Consider the following 17,164-nt stretch of genomic DNA (forward strand, 5'->3'; position numbering starts at 1 on the left):
AAAGAGAGCGAGTCCATTTCCCAAATTCCTACAAGTTACGTACATTTTCACCTACCTGCAACGAGAAGAGAAGAGACGGATAAAAGAGTGAGAAATGGTTTTGGAAAAAGCAATTTCAGATATGTTGACAAATAAATACGATTGCGGTGGAAAGGGGGAAGTGAGAAGGATTTATAACGACATTCGGTGGGAAATTCGGTGGGCTAAATGTAAATCTCTTTCCGGCTTAGGAAATGAAACCAAAAACCCATTTCGGTGCGGTGCGAATGGGTTGATTTCTATCTTTAAAATTCCATCTATCTAGCTCTGATGGAAAACAGATTGCTTCCACGAATGTTTCAATGAATTCTCAGAGGTTGAAAAATGTAATAAATGAATGAATTCATTCATTCTTCATTCATTCACTGCTACCAAAACAATAGCTATCCTTGGCGTAGTCTTGAAAAAGTCTCAGCTGTTTCAAGTGTCTCTACAGAATACCAAATCATAATCTCACAGGGATAGAATATTCATAGAATTTTCCCTCTGCTGCTTCTGTGCTCTCTCCCAACTTCCTACTCTCTTCAACATCTCAAAAGTCAGATTAAATATTCGTATTTAAAGCGAAACAAAGGATACTGCACTCCGCGTTATCCTTTCCTTCCAAGAGCTGGCGAAGAAGTTCATTCTATCAAGAACCTGCCATAAATCAGGCGAAACAAGAACCCCGGGTCCGAGGCGAGTCAGAAGAGGCGCTATCAGACCCGGGAGTGCTCTAGCTCTGGCTCTGGCTCTGGCTGTGGGCCTCTACTGACCGTAGGAGCAGGTTGTCAACTTCCTTTTGGTTTCTTCTCATAAATATTGACGGGAAAATTGTCGCTGACGTTTTTGGTGCGCAGAGCAGGATGAGGCGCGCCCATGAGAGGCAAGGATAGGGCTGGGAAGGACAGGGTAGGGTTATTAAAACATTCATGGCTTGTAAAATGTGGAAAATCCAGGCAATGGAAAATTTAAAATGCCTATAAAGCGAAGTGAGGACGGTGGTAGGAGTGGGAGTGGGAGAACCCGAGATGAGATGAGAGGAAAGGCAGCAGAGGAGCTGCGAACAGTCAGCGGATTGGCCGGCAAAGCGGCTTATAAAACAGAACAGAAACAACCAATGTGCCGCTTGCCCTGTGGCCTTTCTGACCGCAATGTTGGTGGGTGCTTAAAGAGAGAGAGAGAGAGAGAGAGAGAGAGCGGGCGAAAAATCACAGTGGGAGGTTGGAGCACAGGGCATGGGGCAGCATGTGGCATGGCTGCGTTTGACGTTGGCGCACACTCGAAAATATCATTTACATATCCGTGTATCCGCATCCGTGGAGCTGTTCCCGCTGCTTGGCGAGAAATACACGTAAAGCTTTTAAATTTTTGATAACCCCGGCAGTTCCCTTCGTCTTACCCTTACTCTACCACACCACGAAAAACAAGCTCCACCCACTCCCATGAGGAAGGGGGAGGGGAGTTTCCCTATCCGGATATCCTTTGATTTTTGCCATCATATTATTTTTTATAAATTAAAACGAGAAGGGACGTGTGAGACGCTTTTTACGCGTCACAACTTTTATACCCGTCACTCAATACTACATCTGCACCTTAGCGGTGTTTTGTCAAAATTTAAATTTTTTCTTCATCTGTCATCTAAATCTACTACACTTCTCACACCAACACGCTCCGTTAGCTCGCCGCCCTTCCCTAGTCTTACCTTCCCTTGTCTCACTCTGCCTCATGCAGTGTCCCGTACTAGGGTACAGATATACTGACTAAGTACCGGGTATAAAAGTTGTGATGCGAAGGAAGCGTATCCCATTCCTACTCTTTCCTTTTAAAATTTAACCAAAAGTTAAATTTCCCGAGCCAGTCGAGTCGCTTTCCCCCTGCCTACCCTGTTCTGCCACTCTTTTTACCTGTCTCCAATTTTTTAATAGACATTTTTAATTCATTCCATTTAAATATTGCTGTGATGTTTGTGGCAAAGTGTAGCCTCGTTAGGGGGCTCTCTTCTCCACCACCCTTTGGTTGTGATTTTATATACGGTACTCGAAGAGTAAATTGGGTATATTGTATTTGTGGGGAAAAGCGGATTATGTAACGCACAGAAGGATCAACATCAATGGGCTAGTCGATACAGCTGTGTATGTCCGTCTGTCCGTCCGTCTTGATGAGCGCCTGAACATCAGAGCCCATAAAAGCTAGAGCCACTAAATTCTGCATCCAGATGACTGGGATATCGCACTGTTACAAGTGTATTTTGAAATTTTGATTGGATCATTTTCTTTCTTTGTTGGCGTGTTGGCGGGTGAAGTGATGTACATATGTATGTAGATACATGTACAGATATACTGACTGAGTACCGGGTATAACAGTTGTGAGGCGTACGAAGCGTCTCACAAGCTTCCATTCTCGTTTTGCGTGGTTTTTGTAATTTACTTAGCCCTCGGCTAGAAAGATATTTTTGTTGAAAAATATTTGTATCTCTTCCTGTGAGTCTGTTTTTGTTGTTGTTTGTGTGGTGGCGGCTCATCTGTGCGGTTTTTGCCTTTGGTTTGTTTTGCTCTCTGGGATGCCTGGATCTCTGGCTCACTTCGCTTTCTGTTTATGTTTTAATTACGTTTTTGTGGTTGATTCATGCCCATGAAACGGCACAGCTCTCGGGTGGGAAGCGAAGGCCTTGAGTGGAGCAAACGGAAAGTGGGTTAACAGTGCCCTGGGCTGGCCCCACGGGTGGGAGGATTTAATCCCACCATTACGGCTGATTAGTGAGAACTTTGCATTAAGTTGGCAGCACTCTATTTTGGCAAGGCCTTAAATGGCAAACGCTCGCTGTGTGGGAGATTTTAATGGAGCATTAGCCATTGAGGCAATTATTGGATCATCCTCTAGATATTTTTCTCGAAGGATATTTGATCAGAGATGCATTTAGCCATTTATCATGTCTTTGGCCGCAATCTCTTCCAGTGTGGTCCACCTTTCTTATTCAGCGACCTATGTATCGCTGCTCTTCCCTTTGGTCGGTCGTGTGTCTCCTGCAATGCGCTTTCCATTTGTTTGGGATGATAAATGACTGAGCCCGGGGCTCTCCAGCTATCTATCTGTCAACATCTACAGCTATCTACTGCCATGGATGCATGCACCCAACTAACTAAATATCTGTGTATCTATCTGGGCTATCTACTGTGTTGTGTGTAGTGTTGCTGGTCAATCTCTCTTGATGATGAAGGATGAGGAAGATGGTGTGGTGGTTTGAATATTTTTCCCATATCCATTTGTACATATTTTATACATATATGTACATATGTATGTACTAGGTATGTATTATGTATCCCATCTATGGCCATCGAACAATTTTCGTTGCTGCTGCTGCCTGCAACTTGTCAGTTTCTGCACAAAGACCATCAATTTATTTAGTTTTATTATCTGCACACGCAGTGCGGAGAGTTCATAGATGGGAATGGAATCGAAGGGAAGGAGGTGGAGGGGGGGGGGGGGAGTTGGAGGAGCGGAAGTTCTTTCTATATTGGCTTAGAGTTATTTTTTTCTCCCATCCACTTTTGTATCCTCTCTCTGCCTCTCATGGTATTCCCTTTGTTTACGCTTTGCACGCAATGCATAACGCCGAAAAGCAAAAAAAATTGTTTGTTGCAAGTGTCGTGGCATGCCCCTGCCCCACCCCGCCGACACCCTTCTGGCCAAAAAAAAAACAGTGGAGTGAAAGGAAAGGAAAATCTTGACATTTTATCGTTAGCCAAAAACTAGCGCAGCGCAAACAAAAGGCAAAAGATGGGCATGGGGCCAGTGGAGCAGAGGCAGGCACAACATGACACGGGGGGGGGAATTGGCGGTGGTGAAGGGGAAGTGGATGGTAGGGAACTCTAAAGCTTTGGCCTTTTCGCGCTTGGCGTTAAATTCCCCTGACAGCTATAAAATTGCATTTTAGAGGAACTGAGAGAGAGTCGCCGTGGCAGTGGCAGTCGAAGTGAGAAGTGAAGTCAAAGCAAACCAAACTGAAAGAAAGCAAAGGCACGCAGCAGCGTGTATCTGTATACAATGTATCTGTGTATCTAATAAATAGTTATTGCCAAAAGCAACAACAAAACACAACAAAACGAACAGCCAGAATAACAAAATTGATATTCCCCCGAGTTACCAGAGAGAGGGAGAGAGAGAAAAGCAAAAGTGCGACATCATTATATAAATTGTGCGGTGGCCAAAGTGAGCATCAGAAGCAGAGGCAGAAGCAGAGGCAGCATCATATGTTTCCTATCTGTATCCATCAGATGCTAGGGTAATGCAGGCAGCAGGCAGGCGGAGGGTGGCTTTCTTGTACGTTTCAAGTGATTTCACACACATGTTTTCCCCAAAGCATCCTGTTCTCTGCCTGCTGCTCTGCTCTGCTCTGTCAACATGACCACAAAATGTTGCACAGCTGTGCCAGAACCATGAGGGGGGATAGGGCAGAGAGAGAGAGAGAGAGAGCTGAGGAATATCGATGTGAGATGGGAATCCTGAATCGAAGGGAAGGGGTGGAAAGTTTTCTTTGCTTATTTGTCATTGATGGAGATGGGAGTCGGGTGAGCTGAAAGGTGGAATTCTGTGTGTGTGTGTGTGTGTGTGTGTGTGTGTGTGTGTGCGAGGGAGTGAAAGAAAAACAAACAAAAGTTCTTGCACGTGACACGGAAATCATATTTATTCCTTCGCTGAGGCGGATTCCAAGAATAGGAAAATTTATGCGATCAGCAAAAAAAAAAGGAAAGTTTGTCTTAAAAAATCTTTTAATGGGGAGAAAATGAAAATTTCCATTTATGGTATTCCATTATTTTCGGGCCCTTCCATTATTCCAGGAGTTCCCATGGGGAAAAATTTCCTCAAAGCTTATCCCTAATAATATTTCCCAACAACCCCAAAAGTCAATATTATTTTTCTCTACTCCTACAAATTGTCTGTGGGCCGTGAGAGGGGATGGGTTCGGTGGTTTCCATTTCAATATGTCGGAATAAAAACGGTTTGGATTGCAATCTTTAAGTGAGTGAATTTTTGTGGGACATCAACATAAAGGGCTCTACGCTTTGACACATGGTGACAGCGGAGCCCGAGGGGCGGACTCGGGTCTGTTCCTTAGGCCTGCATGCCTTTCGATAACATTTTCCCTGACACGTGTCTGGTCCACGTGCCTCTGCCTACTGTGTGGCATTGCCTGCAGGAAGGGTTAGAAACTGATGTCACACCCTGTCCGCCTTGTGCCTCCTCATTTTATTTAATTTTTTCGTGTGGCTTACTGTGGTGTGGTGACTGCTTCTTGCATTGCTGTTCCACTTATGCCGAGATTACACGCTTGTCAGCGAAGTCGTCTCGGCCATAAACCAGCATCGCCAGGGGTTGGCTGCTGGAAGGGTTCACATCCCGGTGGATTGGTGGCTTGTGCCATGTCTGGCAAATGAGCAACATGTTCTTGTTTAGAGTTCTTATGTTGAAGTGGAATACAGGACTCCAAGGACTCCAAGGGGAGTACATGAATAACTGAAGTAAACGTATTCAACTCAATTTGTATTCACATGAGGGTTCATCAAGGAGCGATTATCATCTCTCTGAATTGGGTTCTAATCTCAGTAATCTTCCTCACATAATACCAACTACATTTGTGTATCTTTATCTTCCTTAGAGCCTTTTCCAGCCATCTTGGAAAGTGTTCAAGTAAAACTTGGATGAATTCAACTTTCGGATTACATTTTCCCCCGATCTTCTCTTTTTTCCTTTTTTTTCGGGTTTCCAAGCAAATATCCAACATTTACTTCCTTAAATCTTATTTTGCAGTAAAAGCTTTACTCTACTCCGCGCTCATTTTTATACTTTGGCTCTAAACGATTATGAATGCCAATGCGAATGCCAAAGCAGGCCGCTGTGGGTGGTTGGGTGGTTGCTCGGGTGCCTTGTACTTCTCTTACAAAAGGCCTAAGGCTACTAAGCGGCTGATGAAGTGGCACTCCCACTGGCACTGGCACTGGCACCCATCACCATCAACAGCTCCAGCGGCATCAAGGCGCATAATTTGCTTAAATAATTTGCAAGTGCAAAGTTATGAATTGCTTGGATGAGCAGCAGCAGCAGCAGCAGCAGCAGCAGCAGCAAGAGGCTCCTTACACTACGCCACCTCCTTTTTGGCTATCCATCCGTTGTGGGTTTGCCATTTCCGAGGAAAATGCATTTTCCAGCAAATTGTTTTCCCTCGGGATCACACAAAAATTTGCTCGCCTGAACATAAAATGTTAGTTGTTTGTTTTCCCCATTTGAAAGACCTTCCATCACACCCCTTCCCCACTGCCACTCCTCCATGCAGACAATGAGGAAATGGAGCTTAGAATGTGCAGAATGGGCACAAAAGAGCAACAGCGGCAAACAGCAGCGACAGTGGAAACTACAGCCGGGAAAAGTGGGTTAAATGCTTAATGATCTCTCGTGATGATAATCACGTTGAGGATGGAAAACGGTGGGAATTGGAATTGGAATTGGAATTAGAATTGCAACTGGAAATGCAATGGAAAATTGCAACTGCAATTCTTTTCCATGTTTGGCTTCGTTTCAGATGGACGCATACACGGATTCGCAGATATTTTATGGGTGAAAGTGTCTCTCTTTTTGAGGAGTTAAATGCTATGAAATCTAGTGTTCATTACGAATGCTCAACAGTGGGTATCTTTTGTCTGAAAAGCAGCTCCACCTTCAGTAGTCGTACTCCCATTCCCATTCCCATTTATGAATTATGACAATATCTCTGAGGTTGGCCTCTGACGTGTGTGTGGCACAGTTTGTCTGTCGTGTGAGTCGTCGTAATTGTTCTTACTTGACACATTTATGGCACACACACAGAGACAAAGAGAGAGAGAGAGAGAGAGAGAGAGGATGTGAGAATGGGTAAGTATCTCTAAGATACTTTGACAGTTTCGTGTGTGTGCCAGAGAAGTGTCTCTCTTTTCAAAAGTGGCACGCGGCGGCAGCGACTACACGTTCCAGCGCATAGACTGGAAGGAGTTTTTGGACTTTTTCTTCAGTTTGTAGGCATGGCTGCCAAATGTATCTGTCAGCTGGAGAATACTTCCGAGAAACCCATATAGATACTTTCGGGGCATTTCAGCATTCAGCATTACAGCTCATGATACCATAAAGATACCATCAGAATGGGGATCGTATCTGGCAGAAACTTTTTATTCCCTCCTTGAGTAACTTCCAGCTTAGGTATCTGTTGGATTAATTTATATTTGTCAGGTCGTGTACACACACTCAACAAAACTCCACCAATTACTGGTACTTAGTCGCACACACACACATTGACTCCGATAAATAATTGATGCCTGCCTTGCCCGCATGATGATATCCCTCAGATGCAGACACAAACGATGCTGCAGCTATTTCCACGACTTCTTGACTGGGTTAACTACCAATCAATGGCTCAAGAGACAGAGACACACAGAGAGAGAGAGGGAGAGAGAGAAATGATCGACCAACAAAGTCAGTCAAAACCAAAATCAAATCCAAAACGCACTTAACTCAATATGGCCAAGTTTTGCACTCCTCTTGCCCCTCACCTCTTGCTTCCACCTACTGCTGTGGTATCTAGCGTATCCCCGTATCTGTATCCCGAATCCCCATGGCTGTGCTCCACTCCGCTCCGTGTCGGAGAACATCATTCAAATAGTCGTAGCTAACAAATTGCACTGTCGAATGCAATATTTTTGCTTTTAGCCATAATACCTTTTACATATGCTACGACAGATGGCAGAAGAGCATTTTAAGCTGCCATCTCCCACTGCCTCCTGCCCCTCTTCCCCCGCCCTTACTCTGGCAGCCAAAAGGTAAGTAACTTGCATGCAAAGCTCATGCAAGCCAACCGCAAGAGTCAGCAGTTGGGAGAGAGTCAGAGTGTTGGCCGGAGTGGGGAGCGGGAAGGACTGTCTGAGGACAGCCAAGGCACCAGCTTGTTAGCATGAAATGTGTCTGGGGTCTTGGGTCTTGGTCTGAGTCTGAGTCTGAGTCTATCTCCTCTCGGAACACGACACAGAGCACAGCCGATGCGAAGGAGGCCGCCACTGAGAGGGAAGGATGAGAGCGATGCCAGAGTGATAAATCCTTGCAGCTTTTTATTTCCACCGAAGCGGCGCTGCTGCGCTCTCTCTGTTTGTGTGGGTGTGACATGCCACGCCCTCTCCACCAGAAACCCATCCCAGCCGCCACCGTTCTGTAGCGCGGCGCATTGCATTACAGGCACAATAATTCTTACTGACAGCGGCTCTTGGGTTCGCTCTGGCAGGGTTCTTTTGGTTCTTTGCCGTTGCCGTTGCCGTTGCCTTTGCCTCTCCACCGACCAACATGAAACGCATTAAATGTCCACACTTAGCGCACAATTAAAGCCAAAGAATCAAACCGAAAGAAGCAGCCCAAAAATACGAGAAGAAAGTGTATCCTTTCTTTCCCTTTCCCTTTATTTCATTTTTTGGGTGAAGCTCTGATCATACACCAAAAAATGTACGCCTCGTTAATTTCAATTTAAGTGCAGGCAACTTTTAACAGAAACGGAAAAAAATATATATACATGTGTATGGGCTTCTGTATTTGTGTGTATGAGTTATATAAAAAGAAAAGAATCAACACACAAATTTAAAAGAGAGCGAAAAAAAAGAATTAACTTGCGCAAATTTTACAAAAGGCAAAGCGCAAATTAACGGCTTCGTTTCGAGTGGAAAACCCTACGCCCATCGACACACGCACACACATTAGCTTTGAAAGTAAAAAAGAAAAAATGTATTTTATCGTTGGTCAGGAAACAGTTTTGCGGAAGCCGGAAATGTTGCCACTTCCACTCTATTTTTTTGTTCTCTGTTGTAATCCTTTCCTTCTATTCGCCTCTCTAAAAAGGGTCCCACAGGGAGTGGAGTAGCGACAGAGGACAGAGGATAGAGGACAGTGGGACGGGACTCAGTGCATTAAATATTTCACTAATTAAAGTAATGGGGGAAAGGGCAAAATAAATGTTTGCCATTTATTTGTGAGACGCTGAGTACGAGTCACAACTTTTATACCCGGTACTCTCTACCTTGGAGGCTTTTTCCGAATTTTACACTTTTCCTTTTTTCTACATTTTTCATCTACATCTACATCAATTCGCGCCAACACTCCCTTTTAGCTCGATGACTGTAGCTCCTATGGTCTCTGAGAAGAAGGCGTCAAACAGAAGGCTGTATTGACTCGCATATTGCTGCTGATCAAGAATATACATATATACTTTATGGGGTCGGAAACGTTTCCTTCTGTGCGTTACATTTTCTGCACACAAACAATGTACCTTCGAGTACCGGGTATAAAAAACGAGTTCATCATTATCATTCCATTTTTATGTGGTTTTATATTACGGAATAATTTTGTTTAGTTTGGTCTTGTGATGGTCCCTATCTGGGTCGAGTGTTTTGCAGGATTGCTATTAAATTATAAATACTAAAGTGAGAGAAATATCATAAATAAATCATAAAGAAATTACAAAGAATATTTAAATTAATTTACAAATTGCCGAGGGATTTGCTGCTTTTCGGTTTTAAGTGACACAACAATTGTTGCTGTATAAAGATCGCATAAATCACAAAACCTTTTGTGGCATATCCCTGCAAACCTGCATTACAATGAAATCAAACAGCAACCATCCAAAAGTTTAGTCAGCTTTGTAATGGCAAAGTAATCATAAAAATAACATAAGAATAACATCCACGTCTTACGGATCTCCATGAATTCCCAAACCAGTTCTACAATTTATTGTCACCGAAAAATGAGAACGCACTCACGAGACACTGAGAGAGGGGAGAAATGTACTCCAAGTGTTGACAATTGACTTACTGACTTGTAGCTCTTGGCCATGCCATAAAAAACGAACCAAAGCGGAAAACACCTAAAGAATTACCCAAGAAGAATCCAGTCGTAATATTTTTCTAACACGATTTTCTAGCCACTGGCCATACACACAGAAGACTCACACACGGACGAGCCACAGACGGGGGCCAGGCAGGCATTCAAATGAAATGGGCCAGAGGGTACCAGCAGCAGCAGCAGCAGCAGCAGCAGCAGCAGCAGCAGCAGCAGCAGCAGCAGCAGCTGACTTTTGGACACGTTTTTAAGCTCGGCCAACACACACGCACATATATGGCTAAAGCCACCAACACTGGAGCACTGGCAACCAGCAGAAGCAGCAGCAGAAAACTACTTCAGGTCTTTGAGGTCATTGACATTGACATTCGAGTGAGCCACAAAAATTGAGCAAATATGAAAATAAGAGTTGGAAAAGAAATGCTGTAGAGTGATGCCTATGATGAAATATTTGAATTATTAAAGCGGCCCAAGAATGCTTATAAAATCATTAAATAATTGCTTTGAATATCTCAACATAAATACAAACAAAATATACACACACAAATTGTTTGTTGAACAGTTTTTGAAGTGGACTTAAGCACTTTCATTGAGCTTTAACGACAAACAAATGGGTTTGAGGAGTGTTTCATAGCTATATCTAAATCTTTATTATTTGATTTAAGGAACTAAATGTAGATTGATGAAGGCATTGAAGAGATTTACCTCAATTCGCAATTTGTTGTGCGTAAACATTTAATTCTTTTGATATTTGCTCCAATTTCTTTGCATCGTTTGCGAAGTGATTGCATATTGATTTGCGCTGATTGTTATTTTTAGACAGAGTCACAAATCGAATCCAACCCAAATATTAGCACAACATTTTGACAATTATTTAATGCACTTTAACGACCTTAAAACTGTAAATGCTTCATGTTGTGGCATGGCATAATGTGGGGGAGGTAATGTCGGGGCTAAGAAATTTTCCGCACATTTGAGCGGAAAATTATCGATTTATCCATGAGAGTCAGAGGCAGAGGCAGCGGCAGGAATCGCACAGGCAGCCAGAATGCAACAAACAGCGGCTGGCAAATAGACCCAGACCCAGACCAGAGGGAAAATGATGGCCAACATTTGATGAAAGAGGGAGCAGCTCACATACAGGCACACAAATACTTGTGTTGCATTTGCAACATTCCCACACACACACACACACACACAGGCACAGCCGAGCGTTGCAGATGGATGACACTCACTGAACGAGCCGGGTAAATGGGGGAACAAACTCTTTTGGGATAGGAAGCAGAAGCGGAGACAGCCACTCGCCCAGCGGTTGTCAGTGGGGGAGGAGGAGGAGGAAATCGGCTACTTTTGCTTACTTTTCATTCAAATATTTTTCGCTTGCGAATGGAATTTTCCCGTTGACACCCCCTCCGTTTCCACCGCACGTTCGCATACGTGTGTGTGTGGTTCAATAAACTGGCGCGTGAATTTTCTATTTTACTCAAATGTATTCAATTTTGTTTTATTTGCTCAATGTTGAACATGTCTCTACAGACGGCGGCTACAATAAAATATGGCGCCCAATAAAATGAAAGGGAAACACCCAGTGACAGAAGACAGAGTGGAGAGGAGAGGAGATGAGAGGAGAGGAGAAAGTGCAGTACAGTGCACAGCAGAGCAGGGCTATGGGCTATGAGCCATGGATGATTTAATCGGTAAGAGGAATAGGGAGAGGGAGCTGCTACCCCGATGTCTGAGTTTTGTGTGTCAAACATTCGGCAAATACATTTACTAACAGCAACAAAAAACAGTCGGAGAGGCAAACAGAATGTGCAGCAGCATGTTTCGGTTCCCATGGGACTCGTAGAGTGCTCGTATTCCTGTTTAGTGGGTGGAAGAGATCAAAAAAGAGAGGCCCCAATGCCAAAATGTTCTCTTGTTTTCAGTTGATGGTTAAATGTAATAACCTCTTCTGTATCCCACAGATTTCAGAATGTGGTTGATAGTGAATCCCTTCAGCGCACCTTTGTTTCAGGAAAAAGTGTAGCCTTACAAACCTGAAGAGAGTCGTACATTTAATTAGCAATCGCAGATTGTGGGCTTGTGATTTAGATATACATAATTCGATTTTCATTCAAATGTTCCCTGGAAATCATTCTATGTTTACGCATTTCCCTCCATTTATCAATCCACAATTATTTCAGACATCGAGAGCTCTAAAGCTATCCATACGCATCCCCATTTATGTGTATATTTTTTCACTCCTTCCATCGCACGCAAAAGAGAAAACTTTTCATCGGTTTTTCCAACCCACCCCAGAACCCAGCCCCAGCCTCAGCTTCAGCCCCAGAGAGCACTTTCGGGGTTGGGTACCAGACCTTTTTTATGCCTCTGCTAATTTGCTGTCATTTTGCTTTCCATGCCTAGAGCTCTCTGGTCTCTGCCTCGTTCTCCACTGCAGGAGGTTGGGCAGTGGCAGTGGATGTCCTGTTTCCCCCTCTCATCCCTCTTACATGCATTATATATCGATCAAAATTCAATTTGTGACGCTTTTTTGTCAACGTTTAAAGCACAGTGGATGCCAAAGATGGCAATGGGTGGATGGGTGATGGGTTGTGGGGATTCTGGGTGGAAAAAGAATGAAAATTAAGTTTAATTGAAAAAGTTTGTCACATCTTTTTAGCTTATTTTTTCCTGGCTCTCGCTCTCGGTTTCTTTTCTTGCTCGTGTTTTTCCCTCCTCTCTTTATGGGATGACTTACGTATGACCTCGAGCGGTTTTTAATTAACCCAATTTGCAGTTTGAGATAAAGAAAAACTTTTGACTGAAGAATACTCTTTGCCTCTCTCTCCCCCTCTCTGTCATGGGAGAGATTCTAATTCTTTGAAGGGAAAATGCTTTGAAGGTTGTCACAACACAACCGCAAACTTAAAGTTCAACTTCTGTTTCGATGTCACAGGACAGCAATGGGAATGTCAGAATGGTAACGTTACCCTCATGTCAACTTCGGTTGACTTTCTTCGCTTCCGCTCCGCCAAACACACCCAACCCATGTGATCCCACAGTCAATGCTTTTCCTGTTCCCCTTTTCACTTTTCGCTTTTCTCCGTTTTCTGTATTTTTCAGGGAAAAGGATAATCAAGTTAGTGGACAGTCCTGGGTCCTGAAGTGTCCAGCTTTAAGCGGGAGTGTCTCTCGCAACATTAAGCCATAAACACAAGATGTTGTCCGACGCTGAAGAAGGGCGTGGACTGGTTGGAAGGAGTGAGTATAAATTGGTAGACGACAGACAACACATGTTGTTAATAACTTTATTGTTTGCTCCTCTTCACACCACATTTAACGCTCGCGTTACGTTCTCCTTTGCCGCTCCATACTCTTTCTTTCTCTCTCGAAATTAAAACACGTGACCGGACCTTGGACACAATTATACAATACAACGAGTAGGAACGTTTGTGAGACGCTTCGTACGCGTCACAGCTTTCATACCCGGTACTCAGTCAGAATATCTTTTATACCTTAGCGTTTTTTTTTTCTTATAATTTTACACTTTATATTTTACATTTTCACTACATTTGTCATCTAGTTTTTATAGTCTCCTATAATGGACGGACAGACAGTTATGGCTTTAAGGACCAGGACTGATGCTGGTCAAGAATATATGCATATACTTTATAGGGTCGGAAACATTTGATTCTGTGCGTTACATCCATTCATTTTCCACCACAAATACAATATACCCTATTTCCTCTTCGAGTACCGGGTATAATGAGACAAGAGTTTGATTTCCTTTTCGTTCTCTGGCTCAGCCCCTCCTCAACCAGAGCATTGCTTTTTCTTTAACTGCTTTTCTGCGAACGTTGACAGAAAATTAATTACAAAATTCCCACTGTTGGCTGGGAGGCAAAGACTACATAATGACTGGCCATCGATTGCACAGTTCTCGACTGGCTGGATATTGCGATTGAGTTAAGTTCATTACTGTCGGACTGTTGGGAAAGTTGCGGCACGCTGGTCCACGGCTTGGTCACAGGTGGGGAACTTTCGATGGCCCGGGAAAAGGAGGAAGATGCAACTGTTGGCTGCACTTGATTGGATTAGTTTACAAAGCAGGAGACAGGGAGAGAGAGAGTCTCATAAAATTACATTCTTATGGAGCAGATATGTAGCTCTTGTGATAATATTGACGATACAAAAGGAAAAAGGATTCAGCATTCAATGGTATATTCTAGTTTAATTTTTAATTACAATACCATCGGAACTGCAATCAAAGTCATGTTTGATTCTGCTCTTCTTTCTGCTGCTGCTGTTTCACTCAAGAGAGTTTTCCCCCACGCCCTGAATCCGCCACTGTTTTGCTCCAGTTTTCACCTGCAACCAAAAAAAGAAAACCAAACCTCACCAAACTCCATCCACATTCCGTGGCGAAAGGAGTAGGAACGTTTGTGAGACGCTTCGTACGCGTCACTACTTTTATACGCGGTACTTTTTTCGAATCTTACACTTTAGATTTTTGCTACATTTGTCATCTAAATCTATATTCCTTCACACCAACATGCCCTTTTGGCTCGCCACCCACCCCCATAGCGAGAAAGAACGAACAACAACTATATAAATAAGCAAAGCTGATGGAAGGGGAGCTGAGTCGAACTTAATTTGGACTGACGGACGGACAGGCGGACAAACAGACATAGCTATATCGACTTTGCTATAGATGCTGATCAAGAATTAACATATGTACATACTTTATAGGGTCGTTTCTTTCTGTGAGTGACGCACACTGCTCCGACCACAAATACAATATACCCGATTTACTCTTCGAGCACCGTATAGAAAAACAAGAAAAAGCGAATCAAATCCAAGCCACGCCAAGCCAAACTTATCCACAATCTTTTCTCTTCATGCATTTTCACCGCTTTTCTCCCTCTCGACACATAAAGTCGTTAATGCCGCAGTTTTCCTTCCACACAACATCGCAACAAACACATCTTCGGTCAGTGGCAGAGAGGGAGGGGAAAATCAGGGTCTCATCTTCTACTTCCCCGATTTCCCCCGGCTTTCCTCTGAATGCGAATCCATGGCACGTAATTTGCAACAATTTTCACCACAGCCAACAAAAAATTCTTCTACTGCTGCTGCAGCTGCATCTCGCCTTCGTTATTAAAAATGCATAAAATCTGCTGCACAGACCCGCAAAATGAAGGGGAAAAACATACATTTTCCTACTACTTTTTTCTTTATTTTTGCTGCAATTTTACACGCAGCGCGCATAAAAATAAATATCAAAAATAAATAAGAGCTACCTGTAGGTTTTTTTTATTAACTTTTAATTCATGAAAACTGCAAGAGAGGAGAGGGGACGAGAGGAAGAGAGAGAGAGCTGCAGTAGAAGGTGAAAAAAGATTGCACTTTCAGCGAAAATAAATAAATGAAATAAACACCAACAAAAGTTCACACAACAACCCAGCTATAAAGGGAATAGGAGGACGAGCAGAAGGAAAAGGAGACAGGAGACAGAGGTAGGGAGAGGACTGAGAAACGTGTGGCACGCTGGTCCTCATGCAGACGCACACACACTGCTGCTACATAATTGAAATTATGTTTTGAAATTGCAATTTGCAAGGTAAGCAAGAGAACTAAGTAGAAATGAGTACGAAGAACGCCAGTCAGAGCCAGCCAGAGTGATACGAATTTCATATGCTCTGCTGGTGAAATGCATATGGAAATGATCTCTTAACTTGTAAACGAAAGGAATGCCTGACCATTCCAGCTTTCCCCCAAGCAATATCGTAAGAGTATTCAAAAAACCTTCGACTGAATCCAGAACAAAGCAAACAAAAACAAAGCAAACATTTTCAATACATATTGCAAAGACACAATGCGGATCATCTTGAAGAAGAAAATGATTAGATCTGGGGGATTGAAGGTGCATTGTGGCATAATGGCAAGGGTAATTGCCAAGCCGCACATCAGTGGGCGTCGCGTGCCCCCCACCCAAGTAAGAGTCATGTTTGATTTCGCGGGCTAATTTCATAGAAAGTTGCGTGATTTAATTGATGATGGGACGTCGAACTCGCGACTCGAGACTCACGACTCACTGCAGCTCCTTTTTCGATTCCTGCAACTCCCCCACCCCAAAACGCACTTGAGCAGAACCAAAAAGAAGATAAAAAAGAGTGAAAAAAGGGGTCGAGAGACATACACACATACATAGATAGGTGCTCAACAACAAAGTTGGGAGATGGATGAAGCGCAAAAGCGCAATCGAAACTTAGTTAAGGGCCAAGTTAATCCAAGAGACAGAGGTAGAGCAACAGAGATGGCAACTGTTGTAATGACATTTGGAAAAGGCAACAACAAAATAAGTTTTTCCTTTTGAGAAAAGCCTCTGCCTGCCTCTTGTCGGCCTCGAGCACTTTTCAGTGTTTAACTTGTGTGAAGTTTCAACTCTAAGTCGGAGTTTGAGCTGCAGTTGGAGTCGGAATCGGAGTCGGAGTCGGAAAAGATGGATAGACAGATAGATGGGTGGATGGATAGGGGAGGATAGAAGAGGATAGACATGGACACGGCCACTTGTGGAGGCTTGCTAACCCACTGAGTGGTGTGCCTCACGACAGCTGTTGCCTGAGGCAGCCTGTGGTTTTGGCCGTCTGTGGTTGTGACTGCCACTGCCGCTCTGCGGCTCTGTGGGCCTTTTAAGCAGGTCAACGCAAGACATGAGCAGCAGCAGCAGCAGATTGCAGTTGTCGAGAAGTTTCGCCTGAAGTTAATCTATTTGAAAAGTTGGGGAGCAAAAGTTGTTGCATGGAAAGAGAATTGTGGGGAAGCGACTTAGATTACAGAGAGAAGATCACTTTATGGGTATTACTAAAGGGTATTTAAATGGTGGTATTCCAAGCCACTGAATACTCTTTAATCTTAATTTTCTCCTATTGATCTGATCCATTATCAAGCCTGTGTCTATCCACTTGCATAACCAAAGCCTTTCCACCCGTTGGCGTGCGTTCCTTGGCTAGAGTTTACATCTAATTACCATCAGAGTGTCATACAGTCATTTGACAATGACATCTACCGTTTGACTCATTCCTCTCCCCGCCACCGGTATCCCTTCTCAAGTGTCATCTAGTAACAAGTCGAGAGCCAAGTAACAGTTGCCCCCTGCGTACTCTTGCGAATGGGAGGTGGGAGGATCTACCTTCTCATTCAAGTACTTGGTTAAGCACTTTGCGACAGTCAGTGGGTCGGTCTGTTTATTTCTGTT

At 43.6% G+C, this 17,164-nt stretch overlaps 1 protein-coding gene across 9 annotated transcripts in view; it reads right to left on the minus strand.

Annotated features, from left to right (window-relative positions):
* The window catches only part of LOC117590034 (maternal protein pumilio), a 223,523-nt gene that overhangs the window by 84,237 nt on the left and 122,122 nt on the right, over positions 1-17,164 (minus strand). For 2 of the 9 annotated variants that reach the window (XM_034282335.1, XM_034282337.1), the window contains exon 2: positions 44-55. The exons of the other annotated variants lie outside the window; for them this stretch is intronic. In XM_034282335.1, coding sequence (XP_034138226.1) covers positions 44-55 — 12 coding nt within the window. The remainder of the gene's footprint in view (positions 1-43; positions 56-17,164) is intronic. 9 annotated transcript variants of the gene reach the window in all.

The sequence above is a fragment of the Drosophila guanche genome, unplaced genomic scaffold, assembly GCF_900245975.1.
Source record: "Drosophila guanche unplaced genomic scaffold, DGUA_6, whole genome shotgun sequence".
Taxonomy (NCBI): Eukaryota; Metazoa; Arthropoda; class Insecta; order Diptera; family Drosophilidae; genus Drosophila; species Drosophila guanche.